At 34.8% G+C, this 25,957-nt stretch overlaps 2 protein-coding genes across 8 annotated transcripts in view; one reads left to right on the top strand and one right to left on the bottom strand.

Moving 5' to 3' along the window:
* LOC100788049 (DNA topoisomerase 1) overlaps window positions 1-17,466 on the top strand; it is a 63,159-nt gene extending 45,693 nt beyond the window's left edge. Inside the window, exons 18-23 of one of the 5 annotated variants that reach the window (XM_006601013.4) lie at window positions 3,729-3,840; window positions 3,946-4,035; window positions 13,598-13,663; window positions 15,063-15,158; window positions 15,830-15,959; window positions 17,111-17,466. In XM_006601013.4, coding sequence (XP_006601076.1) covers window positions 3,729-3,840; window positions 3,946-4,035; window positions 13,598-13,663; window positions 15,063-15,158; window positions 15,830-15,958 — 493 coding nt within the window. In that variant the 3' untranslated portion in view covers window position 15,959; window positions 17,111-17,466. Of the gene's footprint in view, window positions 1-3,728; window positions 3,841-3,945; window positions 4,036-13,495; window positions 13,664-15,062; window positions 15,159-15,829; window positions 16,348-17,034 lie in introns of those variants that run through there. The other 4 variants (XM_003551110.5, XM_006601015.3, XM_014769641.3 and 1 more) reach the window with 4 other exon arrangements.
* Window positions 17,467-18,557: 1,091 nt separating this feature from the next.
* Window positions 18,558-24,237, bottom strand: LOC100787522 (U-box domain-containing protein 52). 3 transcript variants are annotated; one of them, XM_041010999.1, is made up of 8 exons: window positions 23,989-24,237; window positions 23,686-23,894; window positions 23,489-23,576; window positions 22,621-22,936; window positions 21,594-21,695; window positions 21,079-21,507; window positions 19,712-20,467; window positions 18,558-18,892 (listed from the first exon to the last, which is right to left on the bottom strand). In XM_041010999.1, the coding sequence occupies exons 2-8, from the start codon at window positions 23,801-23,803 to the stop codon at window positions 18,827-18,829; spliced, it is 1,875 nt and encodes a 624-aa protein (XP_040866933.1). In that variant the 5' UTR covers window positions 23,804-23,894; window positions 23,989-24,237; the 3' UTR covers window positions 18,558-18,826. The 3 variants fall into 3 exon arrangements, with proteins under 3 accessions (XP_040866933.1, XP_040866934.1, XP_040866935.1); XM_041011000.1 differs by having other exon boundaries at window positions 24,012-24,237; XM_041011001.1 differs by having other exon boundaries at window positions 24,064-24,237.
* Window positions 24,238-25,957: the final 1,720 nt, after the last annotated feature.

Raw genomic sequence — 25,957 nt, 5'->3', positions numbered from 1 at the left:
TTATCCCTCATGGTCTGCTTCTGTGAAACTTTGGTTTCTCGGTCAAGGACATCATGACCACTTGGAGAAAGCTTCCGATTCCATTCCAATGACAAGAGATCTGAATGGGAGAAGCTTGACTACCAGCTCTGCGCTGTATTATGGCAGTCAGTTGAGCCAGATATTTTGAAAATTCTTAGGTCCTTTAAAACGTGTCGTTCTTTTTGGAAGAAGGCCCAAGAAATTTTTGCCAATGATATCCAAAGCCTGTTTGACGCAACCATGAAGGTTACAGCCCTCAAGCAAACTAGTCATGACATGATTGCTCATGTGGGTAAGGCTCGGGCTGCCGTGGAAGAGCTGAGGAAGTTCCTTGTAGCTGATTCATTGGAAGAAGTGAACAGGAAACTTGATAAGTTCTACATGGTCCTTATTCTGAGGAGCCTACATTCAGACTTTGATTATGTTCGTGATCAAGTACTTGCTAGGGACCAAGTTCCATCTATGGATTCTTTCATCACTAGACTTCTCCGCGTGCCTCATTTATTGAAGGATGAGAATCTTGCCGATGGCGTGGAGACGTCAGCCATGGTTGCGTCTCGAGGAAGAGGAGACAGCCACAACAACAGAGGAGGTCGCAGTGGAAGGGGTGGATGTCCTCATTGCACTTATTGCAAGAGGATGGGTCACACCCAAGATAATTGTTATTCGTTGCATGGGTTTCCCGACAAGGTCGCACAGGTCTCTAGATCAGAGAAGACAGAGTCTAGATTTTCTGATGAGGAGTATCAGGAGTATTTGAAGCTTAAATCCGAGAAACCCAGCAACCAAGCTCAATCCTCATCTGTACCATGTTTTTCAACAGCCTGTATCTCTCAATCCATTGAAGGTTCTAGTCCTTGGATACTTGACTGAGGTGCCTTTGATCATATTTCTGGTAATAAGTCTTTCTTTTCATCCTTCTCTTTTCCAAAAATTCCTCACCTTGTTGCTGTGGCCAATGGTTCCAAGGTTGCGTCTCAAGGAAGTGGTCAAGTTTCTTTATCTCCTTCTCTGAAATTGAATTCTGTGTTTTTCATTGCTCAGTGTCCCTATAATCTAATTTCATTAAGTCAGTTAACTCGTTCGTTAAATTGTTCAGTAACCTTCACTGCTAATTCGTTTGTTATTCAGGAACATGGGACGGGGAGACTGATTGGAGAAGGACATGAATCACGAGGGCTTTCCTACTTGGAATCTAGTCCACCTGGGGCTTGTTTTGCAATATCAAAGCCCAAACTTTTGCATGATCGTCTAGGCCACCCAAGCTTACCAAAATTGAAGATGATGGTTCATAGTCTCAAGAATCTTCGAGTCTTAGATTGTGAGTCTTGTCAACTAGGAAAACATGTCAGGTTGTCATTTCCTCAAACTATACAAAGATGTAACTCGGCTTTCTCTACCATTTATTTTGATATTTGGGGATATTTTGTAACCTTCATTGATGAATTCTCCAGATGTACTTGGGTTTATTTAATGAAAGACAGATCTGAACTTTTGCCTATATTCGTGTCATTCTATAATGAGATTGAGAATCAATTTGAAAAAACAATTAAAATTTTCAGGAGTGACAATGCTAAAGAATATTTCTTTCATGACCTTTCTTCCTTTTTGTCTTCCAAAGGTATTCTACATCAGTCCACATGTCCTCACACACCACAACAAAATACCATAGCAGAAAGGAAGAATCGTCATCTTCTTGAATCTGCACGTTCCCTAATGCTAAATTCAAAAGTTCCTACCCATCATTGGGGTGATGCAGTGCTTGCTGCCTGTTTCCTAATCAATAGAATGCCCTCTTCTTCTCTTGAAAATCGAATCCCCCACTCAATTGTCTTTCCTCATGATCCACTCTTTCATGTCTCTCCTAAAGTGTTTGGTTGTACCTGTTTTGTCCATGATTTGTCTCCTGGTTTAGACAAACTCTTTGCTAGGTCAGTCAAATGTGTCTTCTTAGGTTATTCTCGTCTTCAAAAAGGTTACAAATGTTATTTTCCAACCATGAGACGATACTACATGTCTGCAGATGTAACCTTCTTTGAAGACACACCCTTCACCCTCCTTAGACCATTCATCGTCTCTCCAGGAAGTTCTTCCTATTCCTTGTCCTCTAGATGATTCAGACCAAAATGTCAGTGTTGTTCCATCCTCCTCACCCAATTCACCTGAAGTTGTATCTTCACCCTTGATTACAGATCAACCCAGGACAATGCCGATTGGATCTCCAGTTCCTGAAGCTTCTCCTCGTGATTCTCGTTCTTCTTCAACCAGTCCTCCACTCATGGACCCTTCCACTTCTTCTCCTTCTGACTCACATTGGCCCATTGCCATCAGGAAAGGTACTCGCTCTACTCGTAGTCCTCATCTTATTTATAATTTCTTAAGTTATCACCGTTTGTCTCCTTCATACAGTTCCTTTGTTTTCTCATTGTCCTCCCTTACTATTCCTTCTACTGTCCGTGAGGCACTTGATCATCCTGCACTTCCTAGGCTTCGTATCATGATTAACCCAATCCATGATCCGATCATCCTCTGTGAGAAATTGAGGTGGAACAATCGGATTAATCACGAACCTCTACAGTTTATGCGATTAAATGACTGGCTCAACATATTGTCGCCAGTGTAGATAATTGGAATCATCCAATTTTGCTGCTATTGTCGTCGGAAACGAATGTGAATCAAAACCTTGAGATGCGAAAGCCATGATCGTGAAGATGAAGCTTGATAAACTGAGGAAAGTGACTTTTACGTGAAAACAAGCTCTGATACAATATCAAAGTTTCAGAACGGGGAAAAGAACAAAACAGAGAATAGTAAAACTGATCTTATTGATTCAGAAAAGTTTTTTTTCTCTTAATACAGTTACAAAAGATGTATTTATAAACCTCTAGACCTTGAAGCTAATCACAAACTAAGTAACAACTAACTAACAAAATTCTGTTAGTGAAAGAAAAGTAGTTAGCTTATACTAACTGTCCTAACAGTCCTACAATAACTGTTTGTAACAGTTATTTTTATACATTCATTCTAATAGTAAATGGGTCGAGTAGAGTTTATTTCTTTTTCCTAGTTCTTTTTTTCTCTTTTGATCTATCATGCCTTGAAAGAAACATTTAATATTATTCCTGGTACTGTTGTTTGGTTAAGCCACTGTTTTGAATTGATAATTGATTGCTATGCGCATTTTTGGTATCTTTTTAGCTGTACGGTTCATAGATATGATTGATTTTAGGAGTTAAGAAAATTGACTGGGACACTAATCATAGTTAGTTAGTTGAAGGGTTTAGTTTGTTAGAAGGGGTTTGTCAAGAATATGAATAGTAGGAGGACGTAAGGGAAGGGGACATCCAAATGAGTATCATTTGAGAATTGAGCATTTCTTTGTAAAAGGAGAAATCTTTTGTGAAGGGGAAATCTTTGGAGGAGATCTCTCTCCATTTTCTGCTCTTTTCATTCTAGTCAATAAAATGTTTCTTTTCTTTCCTATTGCTATTCTTTGTTCCTAAGAATTAATGGTGAGTACATTTAGTCTATAGTCTCTTAAAATAGTGGATGTGCTGAGCTTATGGGATCTCATCTAAATTTTAGGACTGCTAATTTTCTTGTATCCTATTACAAGTTACAGCATTGACTTATACCTTTTGTAGTATTTGTTGCTAAAATTTACAAATGAATCCATTATTAGTTTTTCTTGTGATTGCTGAAAACAGGTACATTGCTAAAACATTATACGGTACAGAGGAGGAAGAGGATGCATCTCAGCCAAACAGTAGAGTAGAGGAACCAAAACTCCTAGGTGTTACTAGTGGTTCATATGAAAAGGTTTGCTTTAGATCCTGGCCTTGGCTATATGCTGTAAAGGACTTATTTAATTTTCTTTTTGGGCTACTAATTATTGTGTATGAATGGGCATTATGTTTCCCTCAGGTTCTTTTGAAAAGTGGGCCTTATGGAGTTTATGTTCAGCTCGGAGAAGACAGGAAGGGATATATACCTAAAAGAGCTTCTGTCTCTCATGTATGTCACATTTCCATTTTCAAAGCTTCAAGTAATTTTATTTTACTAATTTTTGGGCTATGGATGCCAGGTATTTCAATAATAGTATGTTTCTTGAAAATTTTAAGAGGTAAATGTCTTAGATGTGCATTATATGTTGTATTTTAATGGTAAATATAAGTTTACATGATATGGTGTGTGAAAATGGGCCAAGCCCGATAAGTTGGTCGGATTAGCTAATGCATGAGTTGGGTTGGGCAATGACAATTCATGCCTGGCCTGATTTTGACTTGGCCTAGCCCAAATTTATATTAGCCAAAATCGGGGTGACATGTGTAGGCTGGGCCAGCCTTTTGTTCCTTTCCCAGCCTTTTGTTCCTTTTTTTCTTATTATTTACTTTTTTTTATAATTACTAGAAAATGATAAATTCAATATTATATGTGCTGTTCTTAATGTCTATTTTAAGGCTAATATTTCTTGTACCTTGAGTTTGGTTTTCAATTTCTACTTGTTTATTGTTACAATTAGTGCACTACTTGATTTCTATTATTGTGTATTATGTATTGCTATTTGTTGGAGTACAAGTGTGAGATGAAGTCACACATCATGTAAGAATGAGAAGATTGAACACCATATTAGTGAAGGAAAGATCCATAAACCTAAGCCTTAAGGTTTTGGGTTAAAGTGTGGTGTCAAGTTCACTTATGTGGTTGCTCATGACTCATTGGTATAAATTTATCTGGGATTTACCCCTTCTCGGTTGCACAACACTATTTTGTTGTACAAATGGCACCCTATATTTTATTTATTTTAGTTTACAGCGATAAAAAGTATTTTATTAACTTGTTATATACAAGTTAATTTCTTTTGATAATTTTTAACTTTCTATTTTTTATAAAAGTGAGTGGCCCATGGGCTAGTGGCTCGCTAAGGGCTGGATTGGGATAGCAAATTTCTAATCTGCCATTAAATTGGCAGGTCCATCCCAACCTGGAAATGAGTTTGGCTTATTGGGGTTGACCCGGAGTAACTGCTCCATATATGATTATTGAACAAGGACAAAATCCCTGAGATTTTTTTAGGTAGGAGATTTATTAGAGTATATGTAAATAACTGTGATAACAGTTTGCAAGGGCTTTTGCTAACAGCACTACACTTGTATCAGGATGCTAGATTACTAACAGAATTCTGTTATTCTGTTATAACATAATTCTGTTATTCTATTTTGTGCTTAGGCTGAAGGTCTAGAAGTCTATAAATACCTCTTTTGTAACTAAGTAACTAAGTTTCAGACTCAATAATATCAGTTTCATTTGTCAATATTTTTCTCCCTTTCCCTGTTATCTAAACCTAAAAAGATTAAAGCATAAGGGTTCAAATTGATAGGATGATGAGGTTTATAATTTGATGGTCAAATCTTGTTAATTGTTGTCGTTGCGGCCACAATTGTGGCCCTGCACTGTGACGACGAGCCTTGTTGAATGGTTTAATGATGAGGTTGTCGTGCTTGTAGTCGCGGTGGAGCGGGGCGGCATGATTGCGGTTCTTGGAGCAGATCCTTCCCTGCGATCTGAAATTTGAACGAAAACCCAAAAAAATCCTCACTATTTCATATCTGAAATGCTATATGAATATAGAAGTTCTTCACTTTGCGTTTTTGCACAAGATCACTTAAATTTCAGCGGCGGCGTTGGCTAACAGACACGTCCTTAGTGACTAGGGTTACATGACCTTTTGTCTTTTTTGATTTGTTGGGCCTTGAGCTTTAAATTGTGTCCAAAATTTGAGTTCAACATGAGTGGGTTTTTTTAACTGTTGTTTATCTATGAACTTTTATTTATGGTATAATATAATAAACTAATAATAATAATAGTAATATTATCAGTATATGTCAATGTATAACTATGAAAATAGTTTTGTATTTTGTCTATAAGGGTTGTTAGCCTTTGCTAACAGCACCCATTCTGTACTGAGTATCTACTATAAGGGCTGTTAGCTTTTGCTAACAACACCCATTTTGTGGTAGTTAGTAATTCAGGGAGTACAAGGGCTTCTCTAGAGTTAGTTAGCTTTCTGTTAGAGTTAGTTCTGTTGTATAGAGATTTATAAATACCTGGACTGTAACTATCTCTAACTTAGTTTTTCAGATCAATAAAAATCAGCTTTGTTCTTCTCCTTTTTCTTCTCTGTTTTCTCTCTATTTTCCTCTTAGTTTATCAAAATGGTATCTAGAGTCATTTTTTTGTAATTTTGTGCTTCTTCAAGGTCCTGATATGTGCTTTCATGGCTTCCGCTCCGTCAAATTTCATTTCTCAGTCGTTCCCTAACTCTGTTGTTCAGAAGCTTGATGATTCGAATTATCTCCATTGGCGACAACACGTCGAACCAGTGATCAAATCTCACTGAGGATGATCATATTGCTGATCGCGTCAATGCAGAGTATGAAACCTGGGAAGTTCAAGACCAAAAGCTTCTTGTTTGGCAGCTATCTACACTTTTGAAGTCTGTGTTGTCAAGAGTTCTAGGTTCCAATTCCTATCAGGTTTGGAACAAAATCCATGAATATTTCAGTCTCCACACTAAATCCCGTGCACGTCAACTCCGCACCGCGATGCGTGCAGTCACTCTTGATGAAAAATCAATTGATGAATATTTGCGCAAGGTCAAAGGATACGTAGATGAACTGGCTGGTGTAGGTGTTCCTGTTCGTCATGAGGAGTATGTTGATGCGCTCCTTGAAGGATTACCGTCTGATTATGCACCGGTAATTTCTGTCATTGAGAGTAAAAAGCGCACTCCATCAATTGCAGAAATCAAAGCTCTTCTCTATGGTCATGAAACCAGGCTAACATGATACAATCGAGATACTTAATTGGTTAGTTCTACGTCGTTGAACTACACCCAAGGTTATGCGCACCCAAACACTTACAAAAACAATGATTTTGGTGGCTCTCGAGGCTCGTATGGCCGTGGCAGTGGTCGCGGCACCCTTATATTTTTAGTGTTTATTTAGTTTAAATGTTCATATTTTGAGGATATTATTCCATGCAATGAATAAAGTACCAAAATGTAACACCCTTCATTAAAAAAAGTAATCTATGCTAAAAGAATATAAAATCTCAAAATTATAATAATCTGAAAATACCTCTTGTATAATATATAAAGTCAAATAAATAAGTTTTTACATAAGTAAAAATATTATCCTCAAAATATGGGCATCCAAACTAAATGAACACTAAATGTGAACATCTATACTAAATGGACACTAAAAATATAACGAAAGTGACCCCATCCGCCGTCTTATTTTGAAGTACTAATCAAGCTAAAATGAATGTAACTAAGAAAATTATGTCTTCGAGTCTCGTCAAACTCAACAACTTCTTCCTCGAGCTCTTAAAACAACACTTATAATGAGATGAATCTCGGTGAATAAAACAGTTAACAGGTGTTCGCAAATAGTATTATTCTCAGTTGACACGGTAATACGAAAAATCAATCATGGTATCAACAATGAATTTAATATAAAATTATATATGTACAAACCAGTAAAAATCATGATAAACAATAATAATTCATGAAATTTTGAATAAATAATATATATTTAAATAAACGGAAACACCTCAACACATCCAAGTAAATATAACAGACATAACTTAGTGATTTCCAAAATTACAATGCTCAATTCTTTGGTTCCGGGAACCAGTGTAGATCTCAGATTCTTCAAAGGATCTATGAGTTCATATTCCATGCAATGGCGTCCCATTGACTTCCCCACCTTCGATGCAGATATCCAAAATCTCTTCCCTAGATAGAGGCATCTAGACCCAAATGAGTCTTTGGAAAACTCGTCTCAAAATTCATAGAGATTCGTTCCCATTTTCACTCCAGAACTTCTAAAGGTTGCAACAAATCTGAAGGTTTTTGATGTTCAATCTTAACCCTCTGGCATACTAAACACCTAGATACAAAGCTAGCCACATCTTTCTTCATTCCTAGCCACCAATACATTTTTCTTAAATCTTGATACATTTTGGTTATCCATGCATGTATGGTGAACTTACCCTTATGGGCTTTCTCTAAAATTTTCTCCTTGAGACTCCCTTCCTTAGGGACTACAACCCTTTCCTTAAATAACACTAGGTCATTGACAAATAAGTTATAACCTTCTTTGTTCACCAATGACTATAGTTCTTAGTGTATAAGTTGTTCCTTCTTAATCAGGTCTCTAATGTTACTACCAACCTGCAATCTATTAAACTTCATGCTTAATGCAGTCAGAGACACATTCAAATTCAAGTTTTAAACTTCTCTATCAAGTTCATCTCTTGCACCATCGAACTAGACATGTGCAAGGACTTCCTATTGAGAGCATCAACCACTACATTGACTTTCCCTACGTGGTTCTTTAACTCGAAATCATAATTCTTGAGAAACTCTATCCACCTTTTTTGTTTGATATTCAACTCCCTCTGGTCAAACAAATATTTAAGGCTTTTATGGTCCCTGAAAACCTCAAATTTTGCACCATAAAAGTAATGCCTCCAAATCTTTAAGGCAAACACCATTGCTGGTAGCTCAAGATCATGGGTGGGGTAATTTCCTTCATGAGTCCTAAGGTCCTAAGTTGCCTAGACGTATATGCCACTACCTTGCCCTCTTGCATCAACATACACCCTAAGCCATTTTTAGAAGCATCACAAGGCTCACCAAGGGATCTAGAATAGTCAAGACCGCTGATGAGTGTGACATCCTCTACCCCATACATATATGTACTAATAATAAAAGGAATAAGAATTCAGAATTAATTAAAAGTTTTTAAAACACACTTAAATAAAATCATTTTAAAATGGTAAAAGACTCACATTTATTTTTCTAACATCATAAAATGACTTGTCCAATAAATACTAAAATCATCTTGGCTTAAAACAAGGCTGTTCAAGACTTCATGCAATTAATATAGAAACTTATGTCCCAAAGTCACATCCTATCAGAGCATTGTGTCCCGATGCCTTTCAGCACAAGGTTCCTTAAAGCAATTCACCCAATCATCTGCTCCCTCAAACACAAAATTCAAGATCATCACAGGATCCAAACACAAATGACACACGGGGAGTGAGTTATTACATTCCTAACTAATAGAGAAACAAGACAACTAGATATACATATCATATAAATGAGATACGACTTACTTAAACATAGCTTACGTAATTCCACCACTTTGTGATTTAAAATTCACTTTTCAATCATCAATCACATTACACATGAATCATACACTCCGATCAAGACATAATAACATTCATCAATTTCATAATAAACAATTAGCAAGCGTTATGCAACGGTTATGCTAAGACTCAAGCCTATATGCAATGTGGTACCATGTCAGTTAAAAACCATCTTGGGGCGTTTAGGAGTACATAACAAGACACACTACAAAATGGGTATATCAGGTCACTCTCACTAAGTAAAATCATAGGGACACCAGTTAGGGTCACGCTGTTTTACGAGAATGCTCCAACCATGTGGGATCGGCACAAGCTTAAAGGAGCACTCAAATTGGATGTATTTACCCTGAAGGCCTACACTTTGAAGAGTCTGTCAAGGCCTCTTCCTCCTGATTCAGGTCCAACCCCTAAAACAATTTTTTGCATGCAGACACTGCTCATGAATTATACAATACCCACGACCTCACACTTGTGTTTTAAACACGTTTAACACATTGTGCTACAATTTAATATTAGTTCTTAAATAGGAAACCTACACTTTTTTTTTAACATTGCGCATCAACACTTTTCTCAAGATAAACACTGGTAGGGTTATTGTACAATTCACAGCTTATAATACAAGTAATGTCACATCAGGTGTTAATCACACACTTATTCACAACTAAAACTCATGTTCACAATTTCACATCTCATGTTGTCACAATTTACTTTTAATCAAAAGGGTTTTAGAAACACACACACACACACACACACACTGTGATCATCATCGTGGGAAAATACAGAATACGATAATAATTCGTGTAAAATAAGCCATTAAAAAGAATACTATTTAAAGTATAATTCACGTTAATAAAAATAATTCAATTTTTAGGGTTCACACTCAACACAAGAACACATCAATTGGTTTGTCAAACATATATAATTCACGATTATAATTATAAAGATAGAATCAAAATTTACAGAAACACCCCGAAAATCCATCTAATTGATACTCTAAGGATCCCTACACATGTTCTCTCTACTCCCTAATTGTGAATAGCTCATCTCTTACCTTTAAGTGGGCTCACGTGTGTATTGTGACAACAATAACGGCATCTCTAGCGATTTTATGAGATTCCTCAAGTTTTTTCTCTGACTATTCTAATAGGGTTCCCGAACATTAGAGAGAAGGAGAAGAGATTAAAGCCTCCATTCCATTGTCTACGTGCGATGAGTATTTCTCTTTTCACAAACATTATTTTGCAAATCCCAACGGTGTAGATGTGCGGAAATGAATAGCGAATCACATATCAAAATTTCATGACAATCCAATGGTTAACGAGTCTGAGATTATAGTTTTATTGATACAGTTTTGGGTTTCTGCGGAAAAAGAAAAAGTTACGATGCAAAGGGTATTTCTCTCAGCTCCGACATGTTTTCGTAATTCCCAACGGTGAGAATGTTTGAAAATGAGTTCCGAACCTGGTGCTCAAATTTCCGACGATCCAACGGTTAATGATTCCGAGATCATTGTTTTTCTGAGATAAGTATGGTGGTATGCGGGAAAAAGAGAGGGTTTTGGGAGAAGGGGAAAGGAAAACGAAATTTAGAGGAAGAGGAGGCGTAGGAAATATCGTCAGTCTCAAAACTGACCTAAGATGCCTCTATTTATAGTTAGGGTACTCAGCCTAATATTTATTCTATTTTTCTTTGTTTATTATTTTATAAACAAATACTCTATTTTATTTCCTATCAAATGAATAAATCAAATATCTTTCCTTGTCTTTTTTCCTTCAAACCATTATTTTAATACACTTATTTCTCTTTATTTTTTTTAATTATAAAATCTCACCATTTTCTAAAACTCTATTTTTTTTTACTAAAAATATTTTTAATTTATTTACGAAAAACGGGATGTTACAATGAGACCAACTGCTTTTTAAGCTCCTAAAAACTCGCTTCACACTCCTTATCCCACTCAAAAGGTTTCTCTTTCCTAGTCAGCTTAGTGAGGGGTAAAGCTAGTCTAGAGAAACCCTTTATGAATTTCCTATAGTAACCCACCAATCATAGGAAACTCCTCACTTTTGTCACTAACTTAGGTTGCCCCAATCCTAATACTGCATCAACCTTACTAGAATCAATTGCCACGGTTGGGGCATTACTAAATACTTGTAGTGCCCATACCTTGTCCTAAAGGCAGTACTAGGAATGCCTTTGCTCTTGACTCTAATTTGGTGATATCCTGACCTTAAGTCTATCTTAGAGACCATTAACGCTCCAAGCAATTGATCTAGAAGGTCACCCATCCCATTACTACTCCAAGCCAAACACGTTTAACTATGAATTTCTTAAGTGATGGACTACCGAAAAGTAAATGCATCTTGTTAGTATATATAGTATTAGTGTATTAAGTAAGTTTTACTTTGTGATTCAGTTAGAGCAGCTGTTTTTCTGTTAGAGCAGTTATGGTTCAATTAGAACAACTGTGATTTTGTTATTCTGTTAGAGCAGTAATTAACTTTGGTTAGTTAACTACCTTAGTCAGGTTATGTGTAACATCCTTAGCTGTATAGTCTCATATTTGCACAGCCTTTGGATCTCTCTTATTCTGGTGTGATTTGATCGGGATGGTACATGTCCACCAGCTTCCGCCTGGTTCGTCCTCGAACCACACTGTATTGGGAGAGAGGTTTGCTTTGATACCATTTGTGATATCCCTGATTTTCAACTTCTCGGCGGCTCTCACACTATGACACTTCACACGATGATACTTTACTCAACATCCTTGTTGGTCAGAACCTTCCACCGATCAGAACCCTCCGTCGGTAGCCTTTTCCGAGACCTCAAAAATTAGGGATGTTACAAGGAAGGTTGTTTACTACTCTACCATTGTCACTTGAGAAGATTTTTTGGTAGAAATCTGGATCTGCAGCTTTTGAATAGAACACACTCTGGTGCACGATGGTGACACCTATGGAATTTGCGTAATGAGTTGAGGAGGATTTCACACGTATGTGATTGACGGTGAAGACCTTAACATGAACAAATGGATTCGAAGCTGTCTATACGGTGGAAAGGTTGGTGAGACATAAATGTAATGTGCCGAATTATAGGGAGAGGTTGGTGGGGCTTTAATTCTGATCTTTTCGTGATTCCTGCTGTTTATTGGTTATCCTTCATTTATCTGACATAATTGCTCATAAATGGGGAGTAACCGGCTATTGGGATCTTGGTGATGGATTTGTATAACTTTATTTGGATGGTTGGGTATAACTTATTCCCCCTAATTAATAGAATACATGCTTATTTTGCTTATAAAAAAAATCTTTGCATAATATTGGCTAGATATTTCAATAAAGGAGAATAGTAAAAACATATCAGAATCATTCCGTGGATCAGTGGCATTGTTCATTTTACAGAATATTGGCGTCACAGTTCACACCTTTAAATATACTGTAACTTGGAATCCTCGAACCCAATCTTCCAGGAATCTTGACAAAAAATGATAATCAGAAATGTATTTCTGATTGAATTTATGATTGATAAAACTCTGGAATTTGCTTGACTTGAAAGCATTCTGAAACTAATGCGATTAGAGTTACAGTTCATATTCCATAATGATACGGAGATATCAGACTGTAATATATAAGCATTACATTTTTGTTCTTCAAACAAGATATAAATGTATAGTTAAAGGACAAAAAGTTGTCTTAGCAGAAAGGGAAATATGAATAAGACTTTTGAAAGTCGTAATGCAGTCTAATGAATAGTCCAATTGACGGTGAAGTTGAAAGTTATTTGATTCACAAACCAATTTCCCCTAGAGTTTTTAATGCACCTTTACTTAACCTGATTCTCTTTTGAGTCATCTGTTAATTTTACTGCACTGAAGTCATTTGTCTAGTCCCCCCCTCCCCTGTTTAGGGTAGCATTTTTGTTTGGGCGGACGGACCGATTTTTTGTGTGAAATTATTTTCTTAATATGATTGTTAAAATCAAATCGGTAGAATACACTCTATATTCGAAGTCTGTTATATAACGTGGTTATTTGTTTCCATAGTGCATGAAATTCTTCTTGTTCCTCTATGAATGTGGCTGCTGAGTGAGTATGCTGCGCATGCATTTGTGCAACTTCTGGTTGATGTCTTGTCTTTTTTTGTGAGTTAAGAGCTGCTTGTACAAATATTTTTTTTTTTTACTCAGCGAAAATAATATTGTATTATATCTTAATCAGTACAAATTGTACTGTTGAAATAACACATTGGGCCAATTTTAGCAGGACTATGGTTCCCTAATTACACATTGCTGCCTGTACAAATATGACCAATTATTATATCTTCCAATTAAAGGAGAGAAGTAACAATTTGGGTTGTTTCAGATCAAGGATGTGGATTCTATCACCCTGAAAGATGCACTTGAGGTGCTACAATACCCATTGACATTGGTATGTTTCTCACTTTTCAATTTGAGCCATAGGTACTTATCATGTTTGATAGAATATGTACACTGGATTCATTTATTTCATGTATCCGCATTTTAAATGCATTTAGTGTTTGTATGAATTAGTATCTCTTAGCATAGGAAGTAGCATATGAATTAGTATATATATATATATATATATATGGATGAGCTGCATAAAGGATATATTGCATAAGAAAGCAACTTCATTCATACTATTCTCACTAAATTCAACATTGTATCCGGGTGGTACCACCCTTTGACTTGTCCCGTCACAATTTCACTGCCACATTCCTAAAACGTTTATCTTTTTTTTTTCTTTCCTTATTACTTCTCCTTAGCCTCATCATCTGGTGCAAATAGGCAATCGTCCTGCTGACATCCTCATCTGTTACTCTTTTCCTGCAACTTCTTCCGTGAGTTGTTATTGCTAGTTGAACTTTACAATGTCATCTCCAGCAAACTTTATAGTGACCTATTCTAGCAAACCTCTCTACTGGCGAAATTTGCAGCAATTTTTTCAATTAACTTCCAGTGACCTTTCTTGATGAATTTGGAGTATTCTAGTTGATGCTGTGTATAATTTGCTTGCCCAGAAATTTCTGCTGATGATTATTCAGTTAAACACTCTACTTTTATCTAGGCTATAAATGTCTCTTTCCTTCTCTGGTGCCTAAGGATTGGTATAATGCATCAAATGGTTTAGCTCTGGCTGTCTTGCCTCACTTAGTGCCTTTTTGGCATCTTTCTTAGCTGTCGCACATTTTTCCCAATTTTCAGCATGTAAATTTTAACTTTTCCCTAATGATATTCTTTGGACTAAAGCTTCTAATCCTCTCAAACTTTTATCTTTTGGTGTGTAAGCAATGATCATGTTAGTCCACAACAAACTTTAGAGCTATAACCATATCTCCTAACCTTTGAACCAGCAGAATATCAATCTCCAATACTTGTCTACAATTTTACTCACCCCTTGCACTTTTCATTCAAAAGTACTCTTCAAAATATTATCATCATCTACACTAGCCATTCCATTTTAAATCTCTCCCTCTAAATTCAACAATCTTGATTTTGCACTCCAAATTTTAACAATTATAAATATGAGAAAATGGTTGGTGTTAATACACACACACACACATATGCTTTAAAAAGCTTATTTGGTGTTGATTTTAATAAATACTGTTGGGTTACATAAATCATCCATAGTTAATGAGATTTTATGAACAAGACATGTACACTGTGAACTTGAAATCAAATGATTTTATTTGATCTATAAAATATTTTTCATTCGTATGATATTTTGATTTGTGCACTAACAGATCTGATCTCTATCCCTGTCTGCATTTTGTAGTCATTGTTGAACTTATTAATTTTCTTGTGGTTAGGGTAATCATCCTAAGGATGGGCAGCCTGTCATATTAAAGCTTGCAAGAGCTGGGCTTTGTGTTAGACATCGGCGCACGGTTGCTTCTGTTCCTAAGGTATGATTGTAGGTTTAAACATTTTCTAATTTTAGATATTTTTCATTCCATATTTGCCACCATAGCAACATAGTTAGTAGTTAAGCATGTGTTTCGGTAAGCATTTGCAAATGTGATTGTGGATGGTTTTGATTTTACATATTTTGGTTAAACTATCTTTTAGGATGTAACTACATTAATAAAGACATTAATTCTAAGAGAAAGGAAACAAAACATTTAGCATTGCTCTGTTTCCGATGTTGGTGCATGTTGGATTTGTAAAAATCTTGTTCCCAATGAAGCAAACACGCATCTAATGTATGGTAGAAATGACAATTGTGGATGGATATTTTTTTGTGAATTTTCCCCTTCGTTGTTTTAGAAATTGATTCTATGGCCTAGTCAGTTGGGGTGATAGGCTATTCTAAAGGACTTTGCTGTTTTCTTCCTTTTGTCTTTTAACACGTACATTGGTTTTTTTATTTTGTTTTCCGCTGGAAAAAAGACAGACATTTGATCAGTCGCAAAAAAAGTTTCCTTTCACATTTTTTCTTCACTTTCCAATGGGAAATAACATTTCAAAGCAAGTTTTTCCAAAGCTAAATTTTTTCACTAAACTTAGATTTGGCTGGGTTTACAAACTGACACTTGCTGTGTTTTTTGACCTTTTTTTTTTTGAAATTGACATTCAGAATGTGAAGCCAAGTGATGTTACCCTGGAAAAAGCACTTGAATATTTATCTGGTGATGATGTTAGACGATCTGGTCGTCCAAAAGGCAAATCTAAAGTTCAAGAAGTTGAAGTTATTGAAGCGTTTTAAGGTTTTGGCCTTTCTCTTCAGCATATTTATAAGCGTTTTAAGGCTTTGGCCTGTCTCTTCAGCATGCCTGCTTTTAACTAGTGGCAATTTCCAACAAGTTTCCAACCATAGTTTGCAAATCAAATCCCAGACGAGTCCTGGAAGATTCTTTTATGGAGCCAAATGTATATTTATTACTGTTTTAGAAATTTTGTTGCGCGTCTCTTTTTTTGGTTAACTGTCCATAACGTTTGGCCAATATGATATTTACTTTAGATAGAAATTTGTTATAGCGAATCCTGATTGAACTTGATTCCAAGCCCTGCCAGATTTTGAGAAGCCTAAGGGTTGATATTCTTTTATTGTATTAACAAATTCATAGAGACGCATATTCATTACATTGTCTTAAATCTGTCTCGTACCTTTTATTTTAATTTTTAATAGTTGACCTTGCTAGGGTTTAAGAGTGGCTGCTAAATTAGCTTTCTCTGAGCCCAAAACTTGCATAACGATGGTGTCTATTCTAATTTATGCAAGGATATACTAGTTAATAACATGATTATATTGTGGAAAAGTGTTAGTAATATTTATAACTTTTAAAACAGTATTAAAGTTAATACGATGAATTGTTTCTTATTTTTTTAGCAATAAGGAATTCAAAAAATAACTAAAATTCACCTGGAAAAACAATCGAGTAATCAGCTAACAGGGGAGCGTAGATAAAGTCAGACGATTTTCTAAAGGGATCATAATGATTTTCCTTAGAGATGGAATATTCATTTTCAAGGTTTTATTATTTTGCAAATATATTTTTCTAATTAGTTAAAAGAAAGGAATTGACCAATATTATGATACGACATATGGGAGTTGATCATTAAAATGATAATTGATATAAATAAATATATCTATTTTCTTGGATTGGAATCTTTTAAAGAAATACATGAGATTAAATGAGTAAATTTTAATATATTTATCTCCATTAATTAGTATGTATACCTCTCTTTCTATTTTTATATTTTTATCACTAAAATATCTTTTGCAGAAAAGTAATAGAAAATGCTGCTCTAAAGGTCTCTCTTGTTATTATACTTGATCAGGGTTCTCACTAAGGGGGTACCATATCAAATCTAAATCATTGATCACTCATATTTTGTTTGGCTGCTTCATATGTAGCTGAGCTGTGGGTGTTTTGGAAGGATTGCAGTTAGCTAAGCTTAAGGGATTTCCTAAAGTGGAGCTGCAGATTGATTCCCAGGCTGCTGTTATGAGCATCAAAGGGAGGAATGTTGGAAGTTCTAATGGCAGAAGACTGATAACAACCATTAGAAAGTTGATGGCGGATTTCGAAGGGACTCGTGTTGTTCATATATACCAGGACGTCAATATGTGTACTGATGCTTTGACTAATACTGCGTATGACAGTGAGGTAGATTTTGTGATGTTTAATCAGCCACCTGTATGTTTAACCAGACACATAAGATTAAACGTATTAATGTTTTAGTCGTTAAATTTAGGGAATGAATTTTTTTGGGGGTGTTTGGTTTGATTGTTTTTTGTTTTCATTTTCACTGAAAATAGAAAGCGGTGATGAAAATGTGTTTAGTTGGATTTCTGAAAACATGTTTAGTGAAAATGAAAATAGAAAACAACCAGAAAATGAAAACAATAAATTCTCGTTTTCAGTGTTTTTTGAGAACAGAAACTTCATTTCAGGTAAAATGAAATTGCGGTAGCAATAAATGTAATTTTAAGCAAATCTAAAAATACAAAAAGACAAGAAGTCAATATATAATAAATTTTCAGTATTTTTATTTCATAAAAATAGAAAACAAGAAGTCAAATCAAACATGTTTTTAGAATTCAAATATTTTGAAAATGAAATCAGTTTTCAGAAAATGAAAACAGGGAATGAAAACAAAAAATGAAAATACAAATCAAACATAGTTTTTCGAAATTTAAATTTTTTTAATTTTTGAATTTTGATAAATTATTATTTTTATTTCATGACATAATAAATTGATATTTTATAACGTTTTTAAAATGATTTGATAATTCTTTTTAGTATTGTGTGATAATTTTAAAATACAAATTTAAATAATTAAAAAATAAAAATTAATTTATGATAACTAAAAATAACTATAAAGTGTCAATTTATTATGTTAGAAACTAAAAAGTATAATTTGATAAAATTTAAGGAAAAAATAATTTTAAATTTTAGAGATTAAACTCTATTAAAATTTTTGTAAAGGACTAAAAGAAAACATGCATTTTAAATTCAAGGTCTAAAATAATAATTAAACCAAGTTAATTTCTCTTATATTTTAAATCAAACACTTATTATCAATAAAAAATATCAAACACTTGTCATAATATTACTGGATATTTTTTTAATTTACATGGTTTAAAATACTTCCTTTTTTAAGTACCAAAAATAAACTTCATTTTAAAGTTCACTTTAGTTCTAATTAAACATTGTCGGCAACCAAATAGCAACTTCTTCACTGTTAGAGGATTGTGGTGTTCAAGGTGGATGTTCGATTTCCCTGCACCCATTTTCCAATTTCCCACCCAACTACCGTAAATACATAAATAATTAAATAAAATAAATAAGTAAAGAAAATAAAATAACTTGACTGGATATCATTTCCGGACCAAATAGTCCCTGGAGAGAGACACGGTGAAGTTACTTGGGTTAATGATCTTACACTTCGACTCTTCTGTTTTTACAATCTAAATTAAAACGAGAAAACGAAATCAAATGAACAAATTGAAAGAATCAAAGAATCTATTACATCAATTCACCAAAGTAATTTTACATTTTATCCTCGGGATCATTTCCACCGAACATACTATCTATTTTACTGAAGAAGATCTTGTTTTGACTGAATGTCAAACAGGACTTGATGCGTTTCTTATGCTCTCCCCAGAATAGGCAAGTGGAGAACTGGCTCCATCCTGCAAAAGGGTAATGCAAATTATGTAAGGATGCTTAAAAAAACTAGTTTTTGAAAAATAATTATAACTAGTTATATAAAAGTAGGTATAGAACTATAATCAATTTTATAATTATGAGTATTTTAAATAACTTATTTTTATTGAAAAAATAGTTATAGTTGTAAAACTATATCAAGTTTGATAGAAATAATTTTTTCAAGTTAACTTATTTCTATTCATTCATAACTAGTTAGGTAAATGTTTTTAAATATAACTTGTCATATAATTGGTTATATAACTAGTTATATACCCATATTTAAAAAACAAGTTATGGTTATAATTATAATACCCACTTATAATATAGTTATTTATTAGGTATGATTATACTGATGTATAAATACCCTAATCATGACCACCCTGTGACATTTAGGTAAACAGATTAATCAATCCCTTGTGAACTTATCATGCACATGAGCTTATAGGAATTAAGCAGTAAAGAATTTGTAGGAAGGACATATATTACTCTCATGAACTTTGTGTTAGTGTTTGAGAAAGCTTATGAAAACAGTGTTTAAGATATGCTTATTAGCTGTTTTCTGTTTATTTCAATAAGCTCTTCAAGATAGTTTAGGAAAACAACTTATAGCTTATATGAAAACAGTTTAACTTTACTTCTTTCCACTTCAATTATAAAAAGCGCTTATACACAAGCGTTTATATGAGATATGATAAACACTTGTTCAATAAGAAGTTAGTTAAGTTGTTTACCAAAACACAAGCTTCATAAAAACTCTTGTAAAGATCCTTTAGTAATTCCTACATGAACTGAAAGAACCTTACCAGCTGAAGAGAAACTTGGCTCTGATTGGATGGGCTAGCATAGCCACTAAACATTGAATGATGATCATTGTTCTCAGCAAGTTCTCTTAGCCTGTTTAGTTCAGGCAGCACTTCCTTGCCAAGATCAGGTCTGTCTCTCCTCCTCAGTTCGGCACACCGGATACCGATCTTTGCCAAGCTCAAGGCATCCTCTACCGGCCAGCCAGACACTTTTGGATCCAACATATCAGCAAATGTGCCCTTCTCAATGGCTCTCCCAACATGATGAGTCAAACCCATTGGAGGGCTTGCTGTCAAAAGTTGCAAGAAAATGATCCCAAGAGAGTATATGTCAGATTTCACTCCAAGCATTCCTGTCTGCTGGTACTCAGGGTCTATGTAACAGAATGTTCCAGCTGCGGATGTCATCCTATACTGTGTCACAGTGTCTGCTACAGAGGGTGGAACCAGCCTGGCCAAACCTACGTCACTGATCTTGGAAACATAGTTTCGGTCCAGCAAGATGTTGGCTGGTTTGAGGTCTCTATGCACAAGAGGCTCGGGTTTGGTCTGGTGGAGGAACAACAAGCCTGTGCCAATTTCAGCTGCAATTCTGAACCTCAACTGCCATGGAATTGGGTGAGTGTTTCCTCGGCAGAAGAGGCGGTCATCTAAGCTTCCGTTTGACATGTACTCATATACAAGGCAGCCGTACTCAGGGCAGGCTCCTAGGAGAAGAACCATGTTTGGATGCCTAATGCAACTCAATACCTCAACCTGTAATTTTCATCCAAAAGTATGGTTTTAAATTGTGGATGCAATTGTTGTAATATTTGTGTTGAGTACTAAAATTGCAGAAAAATGTAGGCAAATGTGGCATAATTACAATTTTAGAGACCTTTCAAACCACAATATTACAACTGTAATGACAGTTACCAACCACAATTTTTAGGATAAGATTATTGATGTGAGGAAGTCTTTAACCCTTGCTAGTAAAGGTGAGTAGCTTAATTTCAAGATACACTTTAATTTAAATCAATTTTGGTTGCACCCTCACTTTTACATTTTAGAAGCATTAGAAGCCTTTTCACTTTAATGAAACTTCTTACCAATTTAAAACCCTGCGAGCAAGTCTAAACATACAAACTTTATGTTAATAACCAAGTCTCACATCACCAAAATGGACAAGCCCAAGAGAATGAGATGTTACTTATATGGATGTCTCATAAAAAACCTTTGTATATATCTTGGTCATATATCTTGGTCATATATCTTATCCATTTCTTGCCTGATTGACTAAATTAGTTGAATTTAAAATTTTCATTTATTGTATTGAATTTGAAGTCTTGTATATATGGGCAAGGAGTTTTGTTGGTCTGCTTAATTACCTCTCTTTGAAACTGTGACCTTCCTTGTGCTGCGTCAGGACGTAGAACCTTTACTGCCACGGGTGTATGGTCCAGATGGCACTTATAAACTGGACCATAACCCCCTTCTCCAATCTTCTGTGACTCAGTAAAAAAATTGGTTGCAGCTTCAATCTCCTCTATTGTGTACTTTCTATACCTCACATGATTGTTTGATAAAGCATCCACTGCTTTTCTTTTTTCTTCTGCTTCCTTAAATGCTTTCATTTCTGCATTGATTCTCTTCTGTGCTTCCAGTTCTGCAATCCTCTGCTGTGCCTCAGCACTCTCCGTGGCTGCTTTCGATCTTGCCTTCTCCTTTTCTGCAACTGCCAATGCAGCTTCTTCGGCGAGCTTTGCCTCCTCCAATCTCCTCTCTTCCTCTAATTTCCAGCGCTGGAGTTCCACAGCCTGTGATGCATTGCATAACATGTCAGAGTCAGATCATCTCGTGCTTTTAAGATGCAGAAGTAGAAGCTATTATTATTATTTCATACCTTTTGTTGAGCCGTGAGTGCTTCTTTGTAGGCATTGTTATACAATTCTATTGTTTGCTTGAGCTCCAACTTCAGTCTTCTCATTTCAGCCTCCACGTCATCCTACACTTGCAAGACATGATTATCCACAAGGTAGTACCAATCAAGAATTAAAATACTTAACATTATAAGTAACTGAAATATTTTACTATTTGATCACTTGTTTCCAGTATAAACTACATTCTACCCCTTTAGTTTAATACTTGCTCAAGTTATCCCCTTACTTTTTTCTATTAGTCATTAACCCTTTCAGTTAAAGTAAAAGTTGGTAAATTCCATCAACTTTGCTTAAACTGGTTACAGTTTTAGGCAATATTGACAGCATTTTTAACCACTGTTATGACTTTTGTCTCTGTTACTATATTTGGCAATATTATGAAAGTATGAAACATTTTGGTTAATTACATAAAGTTTTCTATGTTAAACTATAGTAAACTGTTATGAGACAGTGTATACTTTATCAACCATCATATTGACTGTATGAAACATTTTGCTCAATTTAGCTATAATTTAACGTTACATGGTTGCCTAATTTACCCTTGTTTATACTGATTCTTTACATGGACTGAAACATCTTCCATAAAGCAATTATAGTTTGCAAGATATGTTGTCCTAGCACCTTATTGATGTATTTATCATCATGATCAACATCTTGAAAATCTACCTTTCAAGATTTGACTCCTCTAAAGTAAGTTGTTGATGAAAAAAAATCAAGATATTTCAATATATCCATGATTTTTTCCAGTCCACGACTGTGATTTATTACTTTACCCTTTAAAGTGAGTTGCTCGCTTTAGAAGAGCCAAATCCATAATTTTATTTTCTCTTCTAAAGTGCAACTTCGAAGTTTAGAGAAGCTAAATTTATATAAATTATAAAATTATTTGGCCTCTTATAAGAGTGAGACTAAGAGAAGTACTAACTGCTAAGACATGCACAAATAGAGTAGGAAATAAAAATGCACATTCCCTTAATGTCTTCTGCTTACCACACCCCGTAATGCAGAAGATGACAAGCCCTCACTCTCTTGTGAAAAGGATGAGAAGTCGGAGCTGATATCCATAGACCTCCTTCCAAAATGCATAGACTCAAAGCTATAGTTATTTCCATCAGTGTCAGAGCTATAGGATAGCCGGGGGTTGGATATTCCTGTCTCCGAGTGGTTGTTGTTGTTGTTGTTATACAATGAAGGGAATAAGGGATCTGTGCTTGGCCTTCTAGAGCTTACAAAGCTTATGTCAGAATCTGGCACTGAAATTTCTCCATATGACTTGTCATACATACCTCTCCTAGTGAATGGTGACCTGCTTCCAATAATTAGTATTTCAGTATTTTGTTGTGTGGTTAACATCATGTCAGTATTATTAAATGGTTCAAAAACGTAGAAAGAAAAAAGTAATTCTGTTATCAAGTGTTCTAAGTATATTAGTTAATGAATTAGTAAATAAAGATTTGTTGAAAATTTTGAAAAAAATATATTAGTAATCATTTTCTATAAAGAATTACACTCTTAACCTATATATTCTGAGAACACTATTACTAAACTTATTATGTTTAGATGAAAAATCTCACAAAAAATTGCCAATGGATACTTCGCACCAATCAAATGGTGACCAAAAAACTAATTATGTTTAAATGGAAGAAGGACTAATTGAGAAATTGGTAGTTCCTGATGGCATTTTGGGAGTGAAAAGTTCAGACCCTAGATTCTCTTGTTTTTTTTTTTTTTTTTTCAAGCGAAGGAATAAATGAACTATGCAAATCAAGGTGTAAGTATTGTAAATTTCCTGGCATCGTGTTCAATTCCTACGGATAAAAAAATTAACCATGCAGTGTATACAATGAAATGTCATTACCTGAAGGAATCTGTTGTTCCATCATTTGATTTACGGGGTGCATCCTGTGATCTACGGGGTGGTGCCTCAAAGGACCTCCTTTCAGGTCCTAAATTAAAGAAACCAAATTTCTCATTCAGCAACATCATGGCAATTTACACTCACACACTCATATAGATAGATGATACCATTTTTGAAGAGTTAAAATTAAATGTTACCTTTGGCACCATTAACCAGAGGCCCACGTGGTTCTGAATGGTCTGACCTAGCACTGGCATGACTAAGCTGGTTTTGTAGAGGGGAGAAGGCAGGGGCAGCTCGAGAAGCAGATCGCATGGATTGAATCTTCCCTTTAGCAACAACATATACTGTGCAGAAATCTGGTGCCCCTTTTGATACTGTTCCAGGAATATCAGCTACCTTGAATCTGATTAAAAAAATAAACTTTCCTTACTAAATCACACACAGATAGATATCCAATATAGAGAAATTCAAGCAAATATTTGTGCTTAGTAATGTACACTTATACACTAAGGTATATAACCATAAGTTCAAATGAAAGAAAATGGAGTGGAATTGAGCCTAGATTCCTTAACCAAAGTCTCGGGTTCAAGCTGGATAGAAAAGAACATGGTTGGTGGGTAAAGGTCGTTAGCTAGATTCTCCGGTGGAGTTATGTTGTTGACAAAGTCAATCTATATTCCAACCAATAGCATATGGAAAAAAATGATAAGATGACACAAGCTTGATCACAGGCCAATTTTGCTTTATTTTATATGATTCATTGTTATTAAGTTCATTTATAAGATGCACTTTACAATGTTTATTCTTCTAATGACCGCATGTATATGTTATTATTGGTACCTTGAAAGAAGAGTTAGAAAGCAAATTTTGTGAAATTTCGTGGCCCAACACGGCCATTTGGCATGGATAGAGAAACAGAAAGACATACCTAAGAAAACCACCTTTGTTTGAAGAGCCTATGACCAAATGCTCAATTGCATATTGAGAAGCATATTCAATTAAAGCTTTAGATATGTCCACATCTTCTAGTACAACGTCCTTGCAGTGTATCTATGGAACAACAACAAAATAAAATTGATGAGATGCTCAAATAATGTCAAGAACTCCAAAATGAAAACCATTATTATTATTCTTACTACTACTACTATTACTTTTTTTCCATTTTGAATCCCAAATTCGGTAGTATTACTTTTTTTTCCATTTTGAATCCCAAATTCGGTTCACTTTAAAAAAGTCTATTGATGTAATGTAAAAATGTTTATGAACCAAAAGTCCAAAACATAATTGAGAGAACAGTAAAATCTTGTAGAGAAAAAATGGAGCAAGAGAAGGGACTAAAAAGAAAAAAAAACTTACATCTTTCCGTGCACAGAACACACGATAAGGGCGGAAAATTTCTTTGGTTTTGTCATCAGGGTCATGACAAACAAGTGCACTCGGCTCAGGATGCCCAATACCATTTGCTACTACCCCTGCAACCAACAATATTACTAAACAATCTAGTGCCTAGTAAATGCATGCATGCAAATATTCCTTTTTTCTCCATGCTTGAAACTTTTTTCTTTTTTTTATTTTTTTAAAACTAAACATGAACAATTCATATAACATTTTAGAATATTATGGGTGTAACTCAATCCTACAAAATCAGCTTGTAAGGTGAGCGTTGACTCCCTCTTATATACACTTATTTGATCATTTCTTTAGATGATTGAAATCTCGAACACACCTCCCTCACACCAAGGGTTGAACATGTCAAGTGTGTATTTGGCAGACCGAATATTTGCAAGTGATCTGATGACTACCCGATAGCATGTGGCCTGATAGGCCCAACAAATTTTGTTAAAATAAAATCTAATATCATCTTAAAATGCGAGTTATAACAAATAATATATATACATAAATAATCTAAGGAGGCATTCATGCATAGGCTATTATATATTGAGTTTTTATCATTCTCTTACTTGAACTTTTACAACACAATTTTTTGTATGATTTATTTGTTTTTTATTTTTATTTCTCTTCATTACATCACTTATCTTAATCTTACCCCAAACTATTTTTCATCTCTTCATGGTTCAATTTGAATAAATTTCTTTAAAAACATTTAAGCAAATAAAAAAAATAAATTCTTCTCAACTTTTTAAGAAACGCTCTCATCTAATGTCTCAGCAATTAGATGTGCATAAGTTAATTTGACTTACACGAAAAGTTCAATTCAATTCAGTTTATTTTTATTTTTTATAAGTACTTCCCCTTATCCGATTCCTAATTGTGCAAAGGGTAGTAAAAAATAATTGTAAAATTAGAATGTGTTATATATTATTATTTCATACCATGGGACTGAAAAGAACATGAATGAGGTATAATAATGAATACTTACTTGGGGTCATAAGAGAAGCTGATGCAGAAAGAGAAGATGGCTTATGCTTGACATAAAGGAGAACTACATTTGAACCTTTGGTGAGG

Source organism: Glycine max, chromosome 17, assembly GCF_000004515.6.
Source record: "Glycine max cultivar Williams 82 chromosome 17, Glycine_max_v4.0, whole genome shotgun sequence".
NCBI classification, from domain to species: domain Eukaryota; kingdom Viridiplantae; phylum Streptophyta; class Magnoliopsida; order Fabales; family Fabaceae; genus Glycine; species Glycine max.
The sequence above is the reverse complement of the archived record's forward strand: the minus strand, read 5'-3'. Positions and strand labels throughout refer to the sequence as shown.

Coding starts and splice junctions, on each gene's coding strand:
- LOC100787522 (XM_041010999.1), bottom strand. CDS start 23,803: ATGCGATCTGCTTCTCGAGCTGCCCCTGCCTTCTCCCCTCTACAAAAC. Junction 20,468..21,078: donor GGTCACAGTTTCAAAGAGAG/GTAATTAAGCAG, acceptor TGAAAATTACAG/GTTGAGGTATTGAGTTGCAT. Junction 18,893..19,711: donor GCCAAGTTTCTCTTCAGCTG/GTAAGGTTCTTT, acceptor ACCCTTTTGCAG/GATGGAGCCAGTTCTCCACT.